The sequence below is a fragment of the Marmota flaviventris genome, chromosome 5 (assembly GCF_047511675.1).
Source record: "Marmota flaviventris isolate mMarFla1 chromosome 5, mMarFla1.hap1, whole genome shotgun sequence".
NCBI lineage: Eukaryota > Metazoa > Chordata > Mammalia > Rodentia > Sciuridae > Marmota > Marmota flaviventris.
In genome coordinates this window covers 119,879,935-119,902,379 of record NC_092502.1, presented here as the reverse complement: position 1 = coordinate 119,902,379, position 22,445 = coordinate 119,879,935, and the positions used below count along the sequence as shown (strand labels likewise).

At 35.7% G+C, this 22,445-nt stretch overlaps 1 protein-coding gene across 4 annotated transcripts in view; it reads right to left on the bottom strand.

The window, feature by feature from the left end:
* The window catches only part of Pde4d (phosphodiesterase 4D), a 1,072,337-nt gene that overhangs the window by 180,164 nt on the left and 869,728 nt on the right, over positions 1 to 22,445 (bottom strand). For all 4 annotated transcript variants that reach the window (XM_071612584.1, XM_071612590.1, XM_071612585.1 and 1 more), the window contains one exon: positions 5,223 to 5,259. In XM_071612584.1, coding sequence (XP_071468685.1) covers positions 5,223 to 5,259 — 37 coding nt within the window. The remainder of the gene's footprint in view (positions 1 to 5,222; positions 5,260 to 22,445) is intronic.

The window sequence follows — 22,445 nt, the reverse complement described above, 5'->3', positions numbered from 1 at the left end:
AAGAAATGACAGGTTAGATGTCAAGAAAAAGCCCTCAGTGTGTGTGATTTCATTGGGGTAGCATTTCACTTGATTAATGATTTGGCACACACACAGGGAATTTATTTAGTGACTATGAGTGGTACTACAAGGGGCCCCCCAAATTCTAATTGCTCTAAGGGCTCCAGAATTGTCTCCAGAGTTTTTTTTTTTTTTTTTTCATCTGGCATGGATCTAGAGTCAGTTTATATTTTTTTCCAAGACAAAAACGTTTCAGACTTCAAAAAACAAAAAATTGACATTAATTTGTGTTGATCAATGGAAGTTTGTGCATTGGGACAGTGACCTACAGCATTTCCCCTGAAGGAATCTGTGGTGCTTCCTAAGGAGCCAACCATGATTAACTCAGTCACTGGAAAATCGTGGCTCATTACCACACATAAACAACCCACAGCTCTGAAAGGTCACACTGCCTATGACAGAATATTCAAATAGCTAACTGCTGACATCAGACTACGATGTCTTTCAACAGGCATGGAATCTTGACTGATGCAGAAATAAATTGGATAAATGATCCACTGTCATTAAATCATGCAGACTTAATTTATATTTTAAGAAGTGAATACTGAACACATTTGAAAAGCATTTTAAATAAGATTATTGCACCAGCTAATTGATCCCTTTTCTAGGCAAAAATTTTAACTTCAGAATTCTGAGGATTTTATCATAATATGCTGTTGTAAATTCAACTGCATTTGACAGCTGGTAAATAGAAATGATATTGTAGGTAAATCATATTCCATGCTCATTTGAGAGGAAATTAATTCATGAAAGGAAACATTAGTTCATAAAAGAAATATCTTCTGTAGAGAAATTTTGCCTGTGTTATAATAATACAGATATTAAACTGGATTTTTGTTTTGTTTTGTTTTGTTTTTTATTTTTTAATTTTTTTTAAACTGGATTATTTTGTTTGGGATTTTAAGTTTTATGTATTTATTTTGAATAAATCATACATTTGCTTGCTGTAGACTTTAAGTAGAAACATAACTATCAAGCAAAAAGTCTCATCTCAATAATTAAGCCAAAATCAAAATTATTGTTATTTATGCGATAGATGAACATGGAAAGGGATACTTCAGTGGCATTAAAATATTCATATTGTTCTATTTCTTAAACTGTTCATTATGATGATGATGATGATGATTTATGCTCTATATAATCACTAGATATATTCTTTCATATGTATGAACTATCTCAAAACAAACAAAAAATAAAAATGGAAGAAAAAGTTCCCCCATCCCAGTCCCTCTTTCAGGCATCCAGTTGCCAGTCCCTGAGACTGACTTTGAGGTTGTGTCTTACAGTTTGCTTTTACAAACACTGCTGTAGTAAATAGCCCTGAGGATACATCATTCCTTGTGTGTGCAAATCTTAAGTCATTGTGGCTTTCTCTCTCTCTCTCTCTCTCTCTCTCTCTCTCTCTCTCTCTCTCTCTCTCTTTCTCTCTCTCTCTCAGTGGTAGGACAAGCAGTATTTTATAAATTTTTAGATTAAGTGTTAAATATTATCCTTAGCCAAAGTATAAACAAAAGTTTCAGACAGATCTTTTAAGGGGTGCTTCCTGGGGAATCCTTATCCTAAATATCACTGGGTTTGTCTTTGCAGAACATAAAGAGGTAGGTAACTGCTGCTGGGGAGAAGAAATGGAGATAGTTTTACTGGAGCCCCTGAGTTAAGGTTCCATTATTTCTTGCTTTTGTTCCAGGTCTGCTCTCACTCCCCATGAATTCAGCTCTCTAAGAGATATAGTCAGAGCTTTATTGCCCCTATAATTTTCTTCCCTTCTTAATGTTGTTAACCAAAGAAATCCCTGAGGTTTCTTCCACGTGGCTCAGTGGCAGAAAATTAAGGTCACTGCTTTCTCTTCTTCTCCTACAAGTAAAATGTAACAGAACAAGATCAAAAATACCTCCGGAATGATGAGAAACACACACCTTAGGAAAGAAATACTGATAGTACTACAGAAAAATTGTAGACAGAGATGATCCGTATACTGGCCTGTGGGGTGGGATGTTATTTATAAAGAGCTCTCAAACTTCTTTATGTGCTCTTAAACATCTATTGATCAGTAGGATTTACCAAAATTGACAGAAAAATGTGGGCTTCATGAATCAGTAATGAACAGCCTCAAGGAGAGTTTTGAGGATTGTTTTTCAATTCAGGTACACCTTAAGCCACTAGGTGGCGGTAAAACACAGACTGAGATTCTTGTGGGGTGGGTGTATCCTGCATGAAGTGAAAGTATTCCTGATCCAGGTTTTAACTTCAGAAGAAATGCTGGAGCCAACCTAGAATTATGTACAAGATAAAAAGTTTATTTTGATAGAAAAGAAAATCTCTTTCCACTTATGTTTTTGTTGAACCATATGAAATTGTTTTGGTTATGTCAGAAAGTTATTGGCAATTTCCTATGAATGACTATAAGAGTTCAGATATCTAGAAAGATGCTAGTTGCCATTTAAATTAATGAAGTCCAAGGAAATGCTGGGGGAATAAAAGCACCTGAAACGAGACCACTCTTTTCTTCCATTGCTTCACGGAGAGGGCCTGGTGGGTCCAGCAAACTTAGGGACTGTAATGAGATCATAAAAATCTCTGTGGGGTGAAATATTTTTAAAAATATTGGTAATGTCCTACTACTATAATTAATGTTCTACAGTATTAATAACTACTATATTGTTTCCTAAAAGTATTCTCGGTACTGTATTTTGTTCAGAGAAGGCAAAATAATGTGGGTATTCCTGCCTAGTCTTCATGGGTTGGGCATGTCTCTCTAGACTGACTGATGTGAGGCACTCCCCAGGGAGTCAGGATAATGTTTGGGTGGGGGTTTCCTGTCTTTTGCTTCATCAAAGATTCCACTTCTTTCAATATTACAGACTTCCAGATGAGAATTTCAGGAGACTTAGAGTTTTACAAAGTTGTCATAATTGCAAACAGTGGAATTAGAAGGCCAGAGACGGCTGACTCCAGTATTCAGCAGTGTTGTGCTTCCTTGGTACTCTTGGGCCCTCAGGAACTCTGGCCAAGTTGTTATTCTTGTGGGAGGAAAAGGGCAGTAGGGTCGCTCTCAACACTCAAGTCTCCGTGCGGAAGGAAATACTCATACCAGGAAATACTCAAAACAGAATTTCAGTTTTGAAATTGAAGTATACAAACTAATTAAAGTTGGAACTTTTTCTGGGGCTCAAAGAGATTCTGAAATTATATGGAAAAGTCTAAGCCACCAGAGGTAGAAGACAGTTCAGGTTGACCCCTAGCAAAAACTTTACTCTAACGGTGTCTTCACATTAGAATAAATCATAGAGGGATTTGTAAGATCCTTCCTGAAAATTAGGTCTAACGAAGATGTTCTAGGTTCAGCTCCATCCAACAAAATGGGATATATCTTTTTGTGAATTCCTAAATTCTCTTGTAATTTAGTTTTTTATTCTTTTCAAAACCCAAAAGGCCATAATTTAGAAATAATAGGGCAGGATCCTTTCATGTTTCGGGGCTGCACTCAGGCCTAAAGAAATGGGTTCTCAAGAAGACGAAGATGAGATGGGTTGGAGGAAGGTCCTTGACCATTTTGGACAATAGTGGCTTGTTTTTAAGATCATAAGGAAAGTCGTAACACCCAGAAAAAACAAACCTAAATGGATAGAAAGTAAGAAAAAAAATGTGAGCAGTAGTTGTTTGGGGATTGTGAATTGTGGGAATTTTTCTTCCTTTTGCTTATATTAATTTTTCTAAAGTTTGTATGCAGAAACATCTTGAGAGCAATGTGGCTATCCCTGCAAATTTTATTTTATTTTTAATAGTCTTTAGTTATAGATGGACACAATACCTTTATTTATTTATCTTTATGTGGTGCTGAGTATCAAACCCAGTGCCTCACATATGCCGGGCAAGTGCTCTACCACTGAGATATGACCCTAGCCCACCTGCATTAATTTTTAAAATCACCATTAGATATTTTATTTATAAATTAATTACAATTGTGGTCTAAATTATTTTAGAAATTTTTTAAAAATTAAAACTGCAAAATCACATCATTCCAACATTATTATTATTCATTTAAAAAAATTATACCTAAGATGACATTTAGAAAGAAAAGAGCAATTTCATTTCTATACAATTAAACCAGTTTTAATTAAAATTCAATAAACATTAAATTTTTAGAATTCTTGTGAATATTTTGCATGACCAGTATTATTTTAATCTTTTAACATCTTATGAGGTGGGTACTCCTGCAATTATAATTTAACAGAGGAGGAAGTAAGACTTGGAAAAGTTCAGTGCCTTCCTCAAAGTCATTCAGAAAAGTTAAATGAGTTGCTCAAGGTGCTACATCTATTTCTGACCTACCTCCAGTTATAATTTGTATAACTTCTCAGCACTGTTTGTATTTCAACATTTAAACATTTCTTCTCAGTCAGTATTGATTTTAAATCTGCTTCATGACCCAGTTTAAATAAGTTCCATCCTATTCTGTCCCTAGTTATCTACATCAGGGGCTGTCAACTTCTCTTACACACAGTAAAAATACTGTGGCCTTTGAAAAATAAAAATTCTTGGATCTCCAGATTATTTGAAATCTACAGGCATGCAAGCCTGGGCATCGGGATGAGTATTGTAGGTGAGTCTCGCTTGCATCTAGGGTTGAGAATCACTCCAGAATACTTCAAATCATCTCATCACCTTCTTGCATCTATGTCATGTGATCAAAGTATTTTCATGATTTGTATGCTATAAACAAACAGATCACTGGGCTAAATCTTTGTGCCAATGACACATGTATAAAGGAGTAAATAAGGTATCAGGTTGAACTGTATGATTGAATTTCAAGCAATTATCATGTACCTCATTTTATTAAATGTAATTTAATCCACAATATAGCCTTCTGCTTCTAATGCCTGTATCAATTAAGAAATATGGGCCTATTTATCTTCTCTATCTCTAGGGTAATTTGTTATTTGAAGCAAAGACAATCTTTGGGTCTACCACAGTTTAAAGAAAACAGATCTCTAGGGCCAAAGTCACATTTTCTAGCATTGCCTATGAATTACTTGAATGAACCACACAATTTGTATTTATAATTTCATTTACTTTAATACTAAATCAAGCAATAGAACAAATCCTCCCCAACCAATTTCCAGATCTGTGAGAAGTCGGCCTGCTCACCGAGGTATGCTTACCTGAGCAAAAGGAGTCACAATCAAGTCATCTCCATGTCTGAAAAATAAACCAAATCCTGTGTTAGAAGTCATCGACAACTCTATGACTAGTTTTAATCAATATTCCATGTTAAGTTCCAATGTTAAGTTTCATAAATCCCCATAGAGAATTACAATAATTCCATCCTTATTCTTCAGCACATGTTCTTCTCAGGCACTGGGTTGAAAATGCATCTTCTTGGATTTTGAACCATTATCCAGCTACCTAGGTGAAAAGAGGGACTCCATCATCCATCAGTGTCACTGTTGCCTTTTGGGGCTAACAGGGTACACTATGGTAGAAACAGTTCCAGTGCTGGATCCTGGGTTTTACTCTTCCCCCTTAGTATAATTATTAGTCAGGGGTGCTGTGGAAGGAACCAGCAGCCTCAGTAGCTTTTGTGAGAGGACCCTGGCCCATGTATTTGAAGATGATTAGCGTTGCGTGTTCTGCATCATCCTCTGGAAGTGTTGGACAAGCCAGGAACTATAGATGACATGGGACTGCATCATATACTAATAAAAACCCCATGAAACTTTACAACTGACTCATGTCTCAGCCACCATAGTTACAGGGGAATGTTACCCCATGTGTGCTGTTGCTACAGCAATCTCAGCCACACCAGGCCTGCGATATAGGAGCAAGGTGTCAGCATGACGTGGCTTGGAGGGATAGAGAAAGTCAAGAAAAGTTGTGCAATGTTCTACTTAGAAGAAAGTGAGAAACTTGGGCCTGCAATTCTTTCTTGGTATTTCCTAGCATAAATAGTTCAACAGCAGCATGTCCCTATCTTCATGGGCTACTTCTTGATCTAGACAGCCAAAAATCTTGAATCAAGTGTAAGCAGTTATTCTGCACAGAAAGCTTACTGAACATTACTTTCACTGAAAATAGTGCAACTGACCTGTCCGTTTGCTCATGCACAATCTGAAAAGAACCCGAATGACCTAAAACAACACTTACGAAATGTGGTACAGCATAAAGAGCACAGGGAGAATGTTCGCCATGGATCACCAATGACAAAGAGACTAATTGCTGTGGTCACCATCAAATTATACAGAGCTCTTGAAAGTCAAAATGTGGAAAATTGAAGAAAAAAACGGAAAAACACTTCAAAAGAGGCATGTGTCATTTTCCTTTCCATTGGTTCCAGAACCACATTTTCAAGGGACATCTGTTATTCTTTTATTCATAGAATCCTACGTGCTATGAAGTTTGGACATCAAGTTTTACCATCATTTTATAGAGGAAGCAACGGAGGTTCAAAGAGATCAGAAGGTCTAGAAGCAAATAAATGGTAGCTCCAGGATGTCAGTCCAAAAAGGTCTTCTGAGGCCAAACCCAGAAAGGCTCTTTCCTAGAAGAATGGCCCAGAGTGAAGTAGGCCAGTGTACTGAAGCAGTAAGAGAGCCAGTGTCCCAGAGGCAGCTGGCAAGAGGAGACAAAGCCAAAGAGGCAGAGGAATCATCTGAGTGAGGAAGAATATGACACATTCGAGGAGCTACAATGCATAGCTGAGTGATTCTAGAAAATGCATTGCAGGGCAGGAAATGCAAGAAGAGTGGCAGGGGGTGAGCCAGGCTGCAGATCACTGAGCCCTTGTACATGTAAGAAAAGCCTGGGATTTTACTTTCTGATGGGAGTGAGAGTTGGAATTCTGACCCCACCATGTTCTAGGTATATACACTTGTGCAAGTTATTAAACTTCTCTTTCTCTTGGTCTCTTCATCTGTAAAATGGAGATGATAGTCCATACATAATGTTATTTGAGGATTAAGTGACTGATGTTCAGATATTCAGAATGAGTTTAGCTTAAAATTCAATAAATCTAGTAGTCTATAATTAGTAATAGTAAATATTATTTATATTCCAATGGCTTTTGCTTTCTTATGCAGTTAGGAAATTTAAAAGACTCAGAAAACTGATACTTAGTTAAGAACTTTAAAGCCATTATGACAGATTTATAAGGGACTGAGAGTTTTGAAGGGGCAAAACTGAAAGCAGAGTAGGCAGTGTCAAGAGTGGAGGAGATGAGGACCTGAGTCGAATCAATGGTAACTGAGAGAGGAAAAGTGACAACAGTATGGGCTTCGTAAAAGAACTTTAAGGAAAATTTGAAACATACAAAACTAAGGGGAATGCTGTTATGCACAATGTCACTAACTATCACACAATAATGCAGGGTAAGTGGTATATTCCCATCTTGCAGATGAGAAAAACTGAGGCTCAACCTGGTTAAAAGACTAAACACAAAGTCACACTTGCTATGTCCCTGCCTCTTATGATTTCACTAGTTCACTCCTATAGGACAGATTAAAAATAAGGACCTACAAAAGGTAAGAAAAATAGGAAAATAGTAAGTACAGTAATCTAGTAGAAGAAAAAAAGTGAAAACTAAAAGGCAAAACTCAAAATGATGTCCAGGGTTGGACAACTGCAATTTTTCATTGGTCCATCATTCTGACCTCGCTCTCTGAGGGTTGATGACAGGCAATTTAGGGTTGCAATTCCGCCTATGTACTCACTTTGAAATAGTAACCTAACTCTTACAGAGCAACTGAGGAATACTTGCAGATGCTCCAAATTTTTCCGAAAGCATGAGTACGAGATCCAAAGCTAAGCATTTTACCATTTGACATATACAAATACACACACACACACACACACACACAGACACACACAAATATCCATTCAAAGCCAATTGTTTTTATAAGTAGTGAACAAAATAATAAATTTAGTGTGTATTAGTTTTTCTTTGTTAGAAGTTCAAAAGGCAAAGACTATTTCAACAGATTTACATACATTCAAGACACTTCAGTGGTTTGTATAAAAAAAAGTGTTATTTAAAAAGCATGATTCTGGGCTGGAGTTGTGGCTCAGCAGTAAGAGCACTCGCCTTGCACATGCGAGGCCCTGAGTTCAATCCTCAACACCACATAAAAATAAATAAATAAAATAAAGGTATAAAAAAATAAAAAGCATGATACCATGACAGGAAATATATTACACAATGAGAAAATTACATGTGAAGTGTCTCCTTGATTTGGCAATTGAAGAGCTTTCAATTTGCTTCAACACGTGGCCATACTGAAGGCAGTTCAGATACCCAGAACAAAAATAATATGAAATCCAGACATTGTCCCAAGCTACAGTCTTTTCTTTCATTTTATTCTTTATAATTTCCTGACCATAAAGTTAATTTTCTAAGAGCTAAGTCATATGGATCAAGGCACATCATCATTCTTAAATTAATCCATGGTAATAAGTCCTTTAGTTTGGAAGTGCATCACAGTGGATTTGAACTAGTCAAAAGGATTGCATGATTGTTAAAACACTTAATTCTTTCTTTTATTCAGTTTCATTCTGAAACTTTGTAAAAGGTACATTTAGAATATACAATTTAACATAAATTATCCAACTTCCTTTCTTTTCCTGTCAAAGTATAAAGAAAGACAGTTGTAATGTTAGTGGAGATATGTCATTTTTAAAAATTGCCCAGAAATTCTTTCTGCCAAATATTTCAAGTTTGTCTCATTTTAGTAATAATAAATGAGATTCCATTTCAGTGGCAGACATCTTCTATAAAGGATATTTTATCCATTTCTTTTCAAAAGTATGTAAGGCTTAATTTGTCTTTGGATATATATCTAATATATAATTTAAAAATCTTTGTCTGTCTTCAACTCAACATGAAAATAACCTTTTCCAGACTATTTTCAAATATAATGATGTAGGTAATATATGTTTTTATTTGTGGATAGAAGAAAATAAATATAATATGAAATGTATCTTTTAATTGTGTACTGAACTTTGCATATATAATTAAAAGAGATTTGGGATTTAAGATTAACAGAAGATTAATTTTGATACATATGATTGGCTTATAGTACATGTGAGTTTATGGTTTTTTGTTTGTTTGTTTGTTTTTTGAGACAGCTATGTTATCCAGGCTGGTCTCAAACTCCTGGGCTCAAGCGACCCTCCTGAGAAGCTTTGACTAAAGTGTGCACCACCAGACACAAAACAAAACAAAATGAACAAAAAGCCCTTGAAATAAAGTGATTCTGCAATTGGCACTTGAACAACTTTCTCAACAAGGAAGTTTTTTAAAATACTGAAAAGAGTTAGGAGGGTGTATAATATCATGCAATCAATTGGGGTTTTCTGAGATGGGAAAAGACAGAGTCTCTAACAAATTAAGAAGTTTAACTCATAGTTAGTAGTGCCTGGAGACTTCAAATTGTAACTACTGGTGTCATAAATTTGAGGGAGAATTATTCAATATCACCTTTTCTTTAAGTAAAAAAAAACTTCAACAAACTTAAATCATCTGAGATCTATTTTAAAGGGAAGCTAATTTTAGCTTTCAGATAAAGTTCTTTTCAGAACTGCGTGGGACACAGGTGGGAAGAGATTGGGGGCTGATAGTACTCAGGAGAAAGCTACTTTTTGACATTTTATATATATATATATATATATATATATATATATATATATATACATATATAGGTATATAAACATATATATGTATACACACACACACACACACACACATGGAGACCAAGAAGATTGGGACCCAGGTAATAGTTACAGCGAAGGTCAAGTGCAGAGACTTCCAGAACAGATATGATAAGTCACTGGAGGTCACTGTGGAGGCAGTGTCACAATAGCCTTGAGTGTTGTGATGTGGAAGGAGGTGCCACATGCTCAGTCACTGAGCTGGCTGCCATGGGTAGGCTTGCCTACACCTGCCCCACCTCTGCTCTCAAAGAGAGGCCTTGCTAGGTCCTGAGTCAGGGCTACCAGAGGCAGAGGCTCAACTGTTGACTCTTGTTTTCAAAACAGGAATGACAAGAGTTAAAAACTCCCATTCTTTATGCCTTTGCCATCCTTTCCCTATTTCTTGTTCTTTCCATAACAAGAAGTTAGAAACACAGACAAGAGGCTGAAACAGAGAGAGAGAAAGAGAAAAGCCAGGTGGGAGGTGACTGCCTGTAATTCCAGTGATTTGGGAAGCTGAGGCAGGAGGACTGCAAGTTTGAGGCCAGCCTCAACAAATTAGAAAGGTCCTAAGCAATGTAGTATAAACCTTGTCTCAGAAATAAAAAGGACTGGGAATATGCTCAGTAGTTAAACCAATGGGTTCAATTCATGAGAGAAAGAGAGAGAGAGAGAGAGAGAGAGAGAGAGAGAGAGAGAGAGAGAGAGAGATCTAAAAGCAAACCTTCTTATGGAAGCCTTGTTGGGATCCATAAACTATTCAAGTATAGTATTAAATTTGGAAAAGTACACTGCCATCATAAAACAATAAGTTTAACCAAAACCAGCACCTGGAATTATATATATATATAAATCTATTTCAAATTGTGAAACTCAGGGACACCTTTCTTCTTGTTGGCTTCAGCACTAGGAGCCTTTATAATATGTTCTTATTTTTTATTTTTTAAAACAATTTCACTATACTGCTTTTAAGAATTCAGAGTATAAATATTCAATGAAAGTATAAATAGTAGTGGTAATAATTACAAAAATTAGTTATCATAAACAACAGTGATAGCTAATATATATTGAGTTATTACTATATGCAAAGCATGTTACAATGACAATCTATTAATTTTTTTTCATAGGTGAGAAGACAGAGGCCTAAGAAAGACATGTCCATGAAGTGATAGGGCCAGGATCCAAATCTGTGTCATGTGACTTTGGGGCCAGTATCCAAATCTGTGTCATGTGCTATGTAATTCTCCAGCTAGAACACATTTATCAATGCCTAAACCTCATCCAAAACAATGCTTAATCTTTGATATATTTTTTGTGTATCATGAGACAATATCAAAAAGACAACAAATAGAAAAATTATACATGAATGTAAAAAATATCAAAACAACAAAATCAAGCTAATCAAACAACATATTATCAATGACTAATAAAACAAAACAAGATTAGTCTACCTAATGATTTTCATGTCCTACAACCCTAAAATAAAATAATATATATTTTTTTTCATCCAGGTGTAAAGTTTTGGCTGATAATTCAATAACATATGTGCATAATTGGGGTATGATAAGAACATGTTAGTCATATGTAACAAAGACCTCTGAGGATAGTGTACAGATAACAAAACATTCTAATGTAACTATCTACAAGTAAATTTATGTATGCATATTTTGTATATATGTGTATATGTAATCCTAAGGAAATTTTCTTTTAAAAGAAAATTCTTTTTAAAATTTTAATTCTTTGCTTTCTGTAATTCAAATGACGGGAAAAAGTACCATTGGGAGGAAAACAAATTGGTATAACCATTATGGAAAGCAGTAAGAGATTCCTCAAAAAAACTTAGAATGAAACCACCATTTGACCCAGCTATCCCATTCCTCAGTTTATATCCAAAAGACTTAAAATCAGCATAGTACAGTAATGCAGCAACATCAATGTTTATAGTGGCTCAATTCACAATATCTAAACTATGGAACCAAACCAGGTGTCCTTCAATAGATGAATGGGAAAAGAAAATGGGATATATATATATATATATATATATATATATATATATATATACACACACACATATATATATATCCAGGAACAGAAAGTCAAATAAAGTATTATTGTATATATGTATATATTTTTTCAATGCAATATTACTCAGCTTTAAAAAAAGAATGAAATTATGGCATTTGCCAGTAAATAGATAAAGTTGGAGAATATACTAAGTGAAATAAGCCAATCCCTCCAAAACAAAACACATATTCTCTAATATGTGGATGCTAATTGACAATAAGGGGGCAGGGCACTAGAGAATAGAGTTACCTTAGATTAGCAGACAGAAGTGAAAGGGGGGAAGGGAGGGGAGATGGGGAAAGGAAGATAGTAGAACGAAACAGACATTATTGATTTATGCATATATGTGACTACATGACCAATGTGATTCTACCCATGTACATTCAGAAAAATGAGAAATTATATCCCATCTATATATATATATCATATCAAAGTGGACAAATGCATTCTACTGTCATGTATAACTAATTAAAAAAAATAAAAATAAAACAAAAAACACTTTCATCTTTACTAGCCTTAAGAGATTTTATTATATCACTTTGCCTATTCTAATCAATGAGAAAACCCTTCAGAGAACACCTGTAAACATTACATTCTAATTGATATTTTACTGGATTAAAAATATCAGTTTAGGGGGCTGGGGATGTGGCTCAAGCGGTAGCGCGCTCGCCTGGCATGCTTGCGGCCCGGGTTCGATCCTCAGCACCACATACAAACAAAAGATGTTGTGCCCGCCGAAAACTAAAAAATAAATATTAAAAATTCTCTCTGTCTCTCTCTCTCTTAAAAAAAAATATCAGTTTAGGGGCTGGCGCTGTAGCTCAGTGGCAGAGCGCTTGCCTACCATGTGTGAGGCACTGGGTTCGATCCTCAGCATCACATAAAAATAAACAAATAAAATAAAGGCATTCTGTCCATCTACAACTATAATTTTTTTTTAAATCACTTTAGAAAATACTATAATCTTAGATGTTTAGAATTCTAAATTTCTTTCTTCTTTTTTCCTTTTGGTACCAGGAATTGAACCTAAAGGACTTAAACACTGAACCACATCCCCATATCCCCAACCCTTTTTATTTTGAAGCAAGTTCTTGCTAAATTGCTTAGGGCCTTGCTAAGTTGCTGACAAGGGCTTTCAACTCATGATCCTCCTTCCTCAGCCTCCCAAGCCACTGGGATTACAGGTATGTGCCACTGTGCCCAGCTAATCTTGTAACCACCTGCTTAACACTTATTAACATCTTAATAATTAACAAATCACTTAATAGCAAGAAAGCAAATAAACCATTAAAAATGAACACAAGAACTGAGTAAACATTTCTTAGAATAAAACATACCAATGGCCAATAAATATATGAAAAAGTGCTTAACATAAGTAATCATCAGGGAAATGCAAATTTAAATCAAAATGAGCTATCATGTCTCACCCATAAAATTAGCTTTAATCAAAAAAGCCAAAGATAAAAAATGTTGACAAAGATGTGGAACAAAACATTGTACACTGTTAGTGGGAATGTGAATTCGTGCGGCAATTCTGGAAGGTACTATGGAGGTTCACCAAAATTAAAAATAGGACCATCATATGATCCATTTCTGGGTTTATAAGCCAAGAAAATGAAATCATTGTGTCAAAAGTATCTGGACTACTGTTTTATTAGAGCAGTATTCACAATGACCAACACAGAATCAGTCTAAGTGTCAACCAACAGATGAGTGGACAAAGAAAATGTGGTCTCTATACACAATGAAATAGCACTCTGCCTTAAGAAGGAAAGAAATTGTGCCAGTTTGAAAACAATGATGCAGAAATGAGCCTAAAGTACATTATGCTTAGTTAAATAAGCCAGGAACAGAAAGTCAAATAAGGTGTTATTGCACATATAAATCTAGATCTATTTAAAAAAAAAAAAAAGAAGTCTTGGAGAGAGTAGAATGTTGGTTACCAGAAGCTGGAAAATAGGGTTGGGAGATGTTGGTTGAAGGGTACAAATATACAGTTAGGAGGAATACATTTAAGAGATTTATAAGGTAGGCTATAATTAAGAATAATGCCAAGCATATTTGTAAATTGCTGAGGATAGATTTTAGATGTTCTCATCACAGAAAGTATAAGTGAATTGATGGACATATTTTGATTTAATAATTCCATAATGTATACAAATATTAAAACATTATATTCTACATCACACATACGCACATATACACCACACAGACACATATTATTTGTCAATTAAAAACTAAATAAAACAACAACAACAACAGATTAAGACCTAGAACTGATCATTGATCAAAAAAGTTCTTAAAACAAAGATCCATAATTTTTGACTCATGCATGCTCATCCCTGTTAAGATTATGCACTGATGATATAGCAAATGGAATTAGAGGTATTATGCATCATAAGCAAAAAATTCTCTCATCTGCAATGGAATCTCTTTATGTGCTACAAGAAAAAAAAACTTAAAAGAAAATACATGAGGCCAATAAATGACTTCCAATTTGTTAAGTCATATGACAGTACAAAAGATAATCTATGTTTAAAATTATCTATCAAAAATTTTCTGATTTGAGTAATTTAAAAAGTGCTTAACACATGCTTGTAAACATGTTCATTAAGTACATTGAATTATTTTCTTTGATAAAAACCAGTGCAATAGGGCCTGGGGCTGTGGCTTAGTGGTGAAGCGCTTGCCTAGCCTGTGTAAGGCACTGGGCTGGATTCTCAGCACCACATATAAACAAAGAAACAAAAAAACAAAACAGTGTAATAGGGGGATTTTCCAGGAGTGCTGATGTCACAAATGACCATCAGCTGTTTTCAGTACTAGGCTGAGTCTTATTTCCACAGAGGGGAAGAAGGAAGGTGGAAAGGGTTGAGTTCACAGAGAAGGACTTTCACCTCACTTTGTGTTCTAGGAACAGGCTCTTCTTTCACTGTTGATCTTATTTGACAGGCCGTTTCTAATGTCAGAGGCCCTGCCCTCTTGATTCTTCTCCAGCATGGGTTCCTAAGAGGAAGATTTATGGGAGTGCATGCAACTGTTTTAAAGGACAGTATGTGCTAGATTTTAGCAGATTAAAAGGAACGGTCTGATCAAATAGAACGGAGAGCATCATGTTTGATACGAACCTACTATCAATCAGGCATGGATCTCCACCAATGGGCAATATCTAATTTCAAGGATTCTGCATTACAGGGTACTCATATTCCCACGCCAAGGCAAGGAACCCGGCTCTGAGAACTTAAGTAACTCATCACAGTCATGCCATTGGCAAGTGGTAGGGGTCAGTAGTTTCCAAATGCCTTTCTGAGATCTGGGACTTACCTAACAAAATGTTCATTGGTTCTTGTCAAAGTGAGATTAAGTATGGGCCATGAAGTGAAGTGTTAAAAAAGCCAAACACACTTCTTTGGAAAATACTTTTATTATGAGATTATGCATTTTCTTTTTTATTGAGGTGAAAATGCCTTTTTAAAAAATGATGGTGTGTATCAGTGGGAATTTTCTTGTTAGTATCCTTTGTCTGACAAAGTACCAATTTAGCAACCCTAAGTCAGTCTTCCAGGTGTTTTTTGTTTGTTTGTTTGTTTGTTTGTTTTTGACATTTTAGTAGATCATGGAAATATGCAGTATAACTACATTTAACTCAGGCTTTAAAATACTGTTTTTTTTGACCATGATGCCTTCTGGGTGCTCATGTGGATTTAGTCTATTCTGAAGCCCCACAGATATAAATATTTCTAGACTCCAGGAAAGTTCTGCCAATACTTTATGGGCCACTGTTTTCTTCTTAAACAAATCTATGCTTTGTCTGTCAAAAAAAAATCGACACTTTAATTTTATCCCGTGGCACTTAAAACCTATCCATTCAAAATGTCAAAACATTCAGATCTCCTTTTTGTGATGTTTTTAAAACACAAGAATAAAAATTTAAAATATGTATTCAGGTTTTTTTTTTCTTAATTTTTATATTTTTGGTACTGAGAACTACCTCAAGCCTACTCTACCATTGAGCTATATGCCCAATCCTTTTTAGTTTTTTATTTTCAGACAGGGTCCTGCTAAGTTGCTGACACTGGCCTCAAACTTTTGATTCTCCTGCCTCAGCCCCCTAAGTAGTTGGGTTGATAGTTCTGTGTCACTATGCTTAGCTGGTATTTTTATTTTCTTAGTTCAAAAATTTAACAAAGTGTTTAAATTGTATTTTACTATTCATGGAACTCCTGGAGTGTTTGATTCTCTACTGGGGATAGAAACTAGGGCCTGGGCAAGCGAGGCAAGCACTCTACTAGGAAGCTTAGTCCACTTCTATTTTTTATTTTTTGATTCACAATAAAATGACCTTAGTGACTGAATGAAGAATAGCTTTGCAGAATAATAGTAATAAAAAAAAAGACTAAGGGGAAAAAAGATGGTTGATATTAAGCAGGTATTCCGGTAGCCAATGATCTTAGAATACTGTGTCAGTAGACTTCTTGAGATCTAGGAGCTGGTGGTAGCCTGCGCATTAGCAATCCACAATGACAATCGATGACAACAGTGGCCACTTGGCAGGAATGAAGAAAAAGAGCAGGCTACTTTGATTATTATCAAATAATAAAAGATTTTGGCTACCTGGGATCCTAACAGAATTAAGAACAGGATATACTCTTTACTCTAGAACTTGTCAAAAAATTCATGACTTTTAACATGTTTTTTTTTTTTCTTCTTTTATAACAAAATTTCTCTTCACACAGAGATTTTGTTTAGTTCCAGTCCTAAGGACATGAAACAACAACCCGATGCAGAGGTTCTCCAAGTTTCTTAGTCCTTAACAACTCAGTAATTTTTTATAACACTCCATTGGCCCAAACAAATAACAGTCAGGATTATTAAGTAGTTCAGTCCAAACAATTAAATGAGGTGTTATCTCAACAATGTAGCACCTATTGAGCACTATGCATCTTATCACTTTGAAATGAGATTGGGCTCTGCCTTTCTCATATCTGGTTCCACATCGATTTTTGCTCAGTACCTGCTTTTCATCTAGCAACCACTGAAAATCCAGTTTTGCAAACATATGAGGTAACAGAAAGGAATGTCATGATCTAAACTGACATTATTTGCTTTCCAGGTGATTGACAGATGTTTCTGTTTCCCTTGAATATTTCAAATATCCCTTTTGCCTTTGTGAGTTCCCTCTGGTTACCCCAGAGAATATTTAGGGAACCCTGGCCCTTGTCCCTTTATTCCTACCCACCTCAGTTGGGAAGACTCAGGAACTGGGGAAAGATGATTTACCCATGATACCATTTTGTATTTAGTTAATGGAAGATGGCTTTCAAGTGGCAAATCTGTTTGCTTTTGAAATGTTTATTCATATAATAAGATAAAAAACTAGCTAGGACTGTTAGACACTTTTTACATACATCTAGTAAGACTAACCATGTCTTGTTATTTTTAGTTTTGGAGATACCCTAGTAGGATCAAGGAAAAATCATGTAAACTGTCAATGTGAATTGACAACAGGCTGTCCTTCTGCCTTTTGCAAGTTCAAGACTAGCAGCACCCTTCTTTTCAGTAGCCCAGGTAGTGGGAATGAAGGACTGGAACCTAAAACCTGCACTCGAAACCCAGGATGGAGGGGCACTTGTTAATTGCTAAGGACAGGATGGCATTCTAAGATATGGCAGGGGATAGTGCCCATTAGGTAAGAGCATGCCCACATGGGGCAGTGCACAGCCTGATCAGTGAGGTCTAGAGATCTATAGGTATATGGGGACAAGTTAGCTAGACTACCAAGTGTGCCCAGCTTTTTTGGTATACTAAGTCCACTCACCTCCTTCTTAGCACCCCTTCCACATTCACCTCACCCCATATTCTGTGTGTAGGTAAAGCACATAAGCATGAGTCAAGGGCTCTCTGGGTCACCTTTGCATTCTGTATGTTAGTGTTTATTCAGCAGGTGATGGGGGATAAGGATCAATTATTCAGGAGAATGGATTTTTTTTTACTTATTTGACAAGCAGCTGATATTCAATAAAGTAATAGCTTTATGACTAAATGCTATTTGTCTTATCACTGTTAATTATCCTTTAATCCTCACCATCTATCATATCTTCACATGTTTTCACATACAGAAACAATATATTATTGGATGATGGGCAACAATAAAGGTAGCTGTTATTTGAAAGATAAGATAATTTTAAACATATGTTGAAGAAATTTATGAGAAAAACCCCATAATTATCTGTTTACTCTAAAATTTCCATCATGTTTCTTCATGACATCACTGAGGCAAGTTTTTTTAAATCTATTTTCTACTGTTATAAAATCATTTTGAAACTACTAAGAGTAGTTAAAATTTGCTTTTTTGTATTTATTTTTTATTAAGGTTAATACTTAAGATTTTCTCCTTATTTTTATTAAAAATTAAGTTTCTACTGTGTCATTTGCATTCAACAAACTGTGTGGCAGTCTTAGAATAGAAGCTCTCAGGAACTTCTCTTCTACTTTAAACAAGTGATTCCTTAAGATCCTAAATCTAACAGACTTGTATATGTTTGCTGAGTGGATTGCATTTTTGTCTTATAACCTCTCTACTTTGAGCTTGACCAAAAATTCACAGCACTAAGTGGTTCATTTGGCCAAATTAATTTGGTTTTGCTATAGTAGTTCACAGCACTTTTTTTTTCTCTTTTTTTTTTTATTGTTGGTTGTTCAAAACATTACATAGTTCTTGATATATCATCTTTCACACTTTGCTTCAAGTGGGTTATGAACTCCCATTTTTAGCCCATATACAGATTGCAGAATCACATCAATTACACATCCATTGATTTACATATTGCCATACTAGTGACTGTCGTGTTCAGCTACCTTTCCTATCCTCTACTATCCCCCCTCCCCTCCCCTCCCCTGCCCTCTTCTCTCTCTACCCCCTCTACTGACCTTCATTTCTCCCCCTTGTATTATTTTTCCCTTTCCCCTCATTTCCTCTTGTATGTTCTTTTGTATAACCCTGAGGGTCTCCTTCCATTTCCATGCAATTTCCCTTTTCTCTCCCTTTCCCTCCCACCTCTCATCTCTGTTTAATGTTAATCTTCTTCTCATGCTCTTCGTCCCTACTCTGTTCTTAGTTACTCTCCTTATATCAAAGAAGACATTTGGCATTTGTTTTTTAGGGATTGGCTAGCTTCACTTAGCATAATCTGCTCTAGTGCCATCCATTTCCCTGCAAATTCTATGATTTTGTCATTTTTTAATGCAGAGTAATACTCCATTGTGTATAAATGCCACATTTTTTAATCCATTCTTCTATTGAAGGGCATCTGGGTTGGTTCCACAGTCTTGCAATTGTGAATTGAGCTGCTATGAACATCGATGTAGCAGTGTCCCTGTAGCATGCTCTTTTTAGGTCTTTAGGGAATAGACCAAGAAGGGGAATAGCTGGGTCAAATGGTGGTTCCATTCCCAGCTTTCCAAGAAATCTCCATACTGCTTTCCAAATTGGCTGCACCAATTTGCAGTCCCACCAGCAATGTACAAGTGTACCCTTTTCCCCACATCCTCGCCAGCACTTGTTGTTGTTTGACTTCATAATGGCTGCCAATCTTACTGGAGTGAGATGGTATCTTAGGGTGGTTTTGATTTGCATTTCTCTGACTGCTAGAGATGGTGAGCATTTTTTCATGTACTTGTTGATTGATTGTATGTCCTCCTCTGAGAAGTGTCTGTTCAGGTCCTTGGCCCATTTGTTGATTTGGTTGTTTGTTCTCTTATTGTCTAATTTTTTGAGGTCTTTGTATACTCTGGATATTAGGGCTCTATCTGAAGTGTGAGGAGTAAAGATTTGTTCCCAGGATGTAGGCTCTCTATTTACCTCTCTTATTGTTTCTTTAGCTGAGAAAAAAACTTTTTAGTTTGAGTAAGTCCCATTTGTTGATTCTAGTTATTAACTTTTGTGCTATGGGTGTCCTATTGAGGAATTTGGAGCCCGACCCCACAGTATGTAGATCGTAGCCAACTTTTTCTTCTATCAGACGGCGTGTCTCTGATTTGATATCAAGCTCCTTGATCCATTTTGAATTCACTTTTGTGCATGGCGAGAGAAAGGGATTCAGTTTCATTTTGTTGCATATGGATTTCCAGTTTTCCCAGCACCATTTGTTGAAGATGCTATCCTTCCTCCATTGCATGCTTTTAGCCCCTTTATCAAATATAAGATAGTTGTAGTTTTGTGGATTGGTTTCTGTGTCCTCTATTCTGTACCATTGGTCCACCCGCCTGTTTTGGTACCAGTACCATGCTGTTTTTGTTACTATTGCTCTGTAGTATAGTTTGAAGTCTGGTATCGCTATACCGCCTGATTCACACTTCCTGCTTAGCATTGTTTTTGCTATTCTGGGTCTTTTATTTTTCCATATGAATTTCATGATTGCTTTCTCTATTTCTACAAGAAATGCCGTTGGGATTTTGATTGGCATTGCATTAAATCTGTAGAGAACTTTTGGTAATATTGCCATTTTGATGATGTTAGTTCTGCCTATCCATGAACAGGGTATATTTTTCCATCTTCTAAGATCTTCTTCTATTTCTCTCTTTAGGGTTCTGTAGTTTTCATTGTATAAATCTTTCACCTCTTTTGTTAGGTTGATTCCCAAGTATTTTATTTTTTTTTGAAGATATTGTGAATGGAGTGGTTGTCCTCATTTCCATTTCAGAGGATTTGTCACTGATATACAGGAATGCCTTTGATTTATGCGTGTTGATTTTATATCCTGCCACTTTGCTGAATTCATTTATTAGCTCTAATAGTTTCTTTGTAGAGCCTTTTGGGTCTGCTAGGTATAGAATCATATCATCTGCAAATAGTGATAATTTAAGTTCTTCTTTTCCTATTTTTATGCCTTTAATTTCTTTCGTCTGTCTAATTGCTCTGGCCAGCGTTTCGAGAACTATGTTGAACAGAAGTGGTGAAAGAGGGCATCCCTGTCTTGTTCCAGATTTTAGAGGGAATGCCTTCAATTTTTCTCCATTCAGAATGATGCTAGCCTGAGGCTTAGCATAGATTGCTTTTACAATATTGCGGTATGTTCCTGTTATCCCTAGTTTTTCTAGAGTTTTGAACATAAAGGGATGCTGTACTTTGTCGAATGCTTTTTCCGCATCTATCGAGATGATCATATGGTTCTTATTTTTAAGTCTATTGATGTGGTGAATAACATTTATTGATTTCTGTATATTGAACCAGCCTTGCATCCCAGGGATGAATCCTACTTGATCATGGTGCACAATTTTTTTGATATGTTTTTGTATCCGATTCGCCAAAATTTTATTGAGGATTTTTGCATCTAGGTTCATTAGAGATATTGGTCTGAAGTTTTCTTTCTTTGAAGTGTCTTTGTCTGGTTTAGGTATCAGGGTGATGTTGGCCTCGTAGAATGAATTTGGAAGTTCTCCCTCTTTTTCTATTTCCTGAAGTAGCTTGAAAAGTATTGGTATTAGTTCCTCTTTAAAGGTTTTGTAAAATTCTGCTGTATACCCATCCGGTCCTGGGCTTTTCTTAGTTGGTAGTCTTTTGATGGTTTCTTCTATTTCCTCGATTGATATTGGTCTGTTTAGGTTGTCTATATCCTCCTGACTCAATCTGGGCAGATCATATGACTTAAGAAATTTATCTATGCCTTCACTATCTTCTAATTTATTGGAGTATAAGGATTCAAAATAATTTTTGATTATCTTCTGTATTTCTGAAGTGTCTGTTGTGATATTGCCTTTTTCATCCTGTATGCTAGTAATTTGAGTTCTCTCTCTTCTTCTCTTCGCTAGCATGGCTAAGGGTCTGTCGATTTTGTTTATTTTTTCAAAGAACCAACTTTTAGTTTTGTCAATTTTTTCAATTGTTTCTTTTGTTTCGATTTCATTAATTTCAGCTCTGATTTTAATTATTTCTTGCCTTCTACTTCTTTTGCTGTTGTTTTGCTCTTCTTTTTCTAGGATTTTGAGATGAAGTATGAGATCATTTATTTGTTGGTTTTTTCTTTTTTTAAGGAATGAACTCCAAGCAATGAATTTTCTTCTTAGAACTGCTTTCAATGTGTCCCATAGATTCCGATATGTTGTGTCTGTGTTTTCATTTATCTCTAAGAATTTTTTAATTTCCTCCTTGATGTCTTCTATAACCCATTGATCATTCAGTAACCTATTGTTCATTCTCCAAGTGATGTATGCTTTTTCCTTCCTTCTTTTATCGTTGATTTTCAGTTTCATTCCATTATGATCAGATAGGATGCATGGTATTATCTCTACTCCTTTATATTGTCTAAGAGTTGCCCTGTGACATAATATATGATCTATTTTTGAGAAGGATCCATGTGCTGCTGAGAAAAAGTGTAACTGCTTGATGTTGGGTGGTATATTCTATATATGTCAATTAAGTCTAGGTTATTAATTGTGTTATTGAGTTCTATAGTTTCCTTATTCAACTTTTGTTTGGAAGATCTGTCCAGTGGCGAGAGAGGTGTGTTGAAGTCTCCCATGATTATTGTATCGTGGTCTATTAGACTCTTGAACTTGTGAAGAGTTTGTTTGATGAACATAGCTGCACCATTGTTTGGGGCATATATATTTATGATTGTTATGTCTTGTTGGTGTATGGT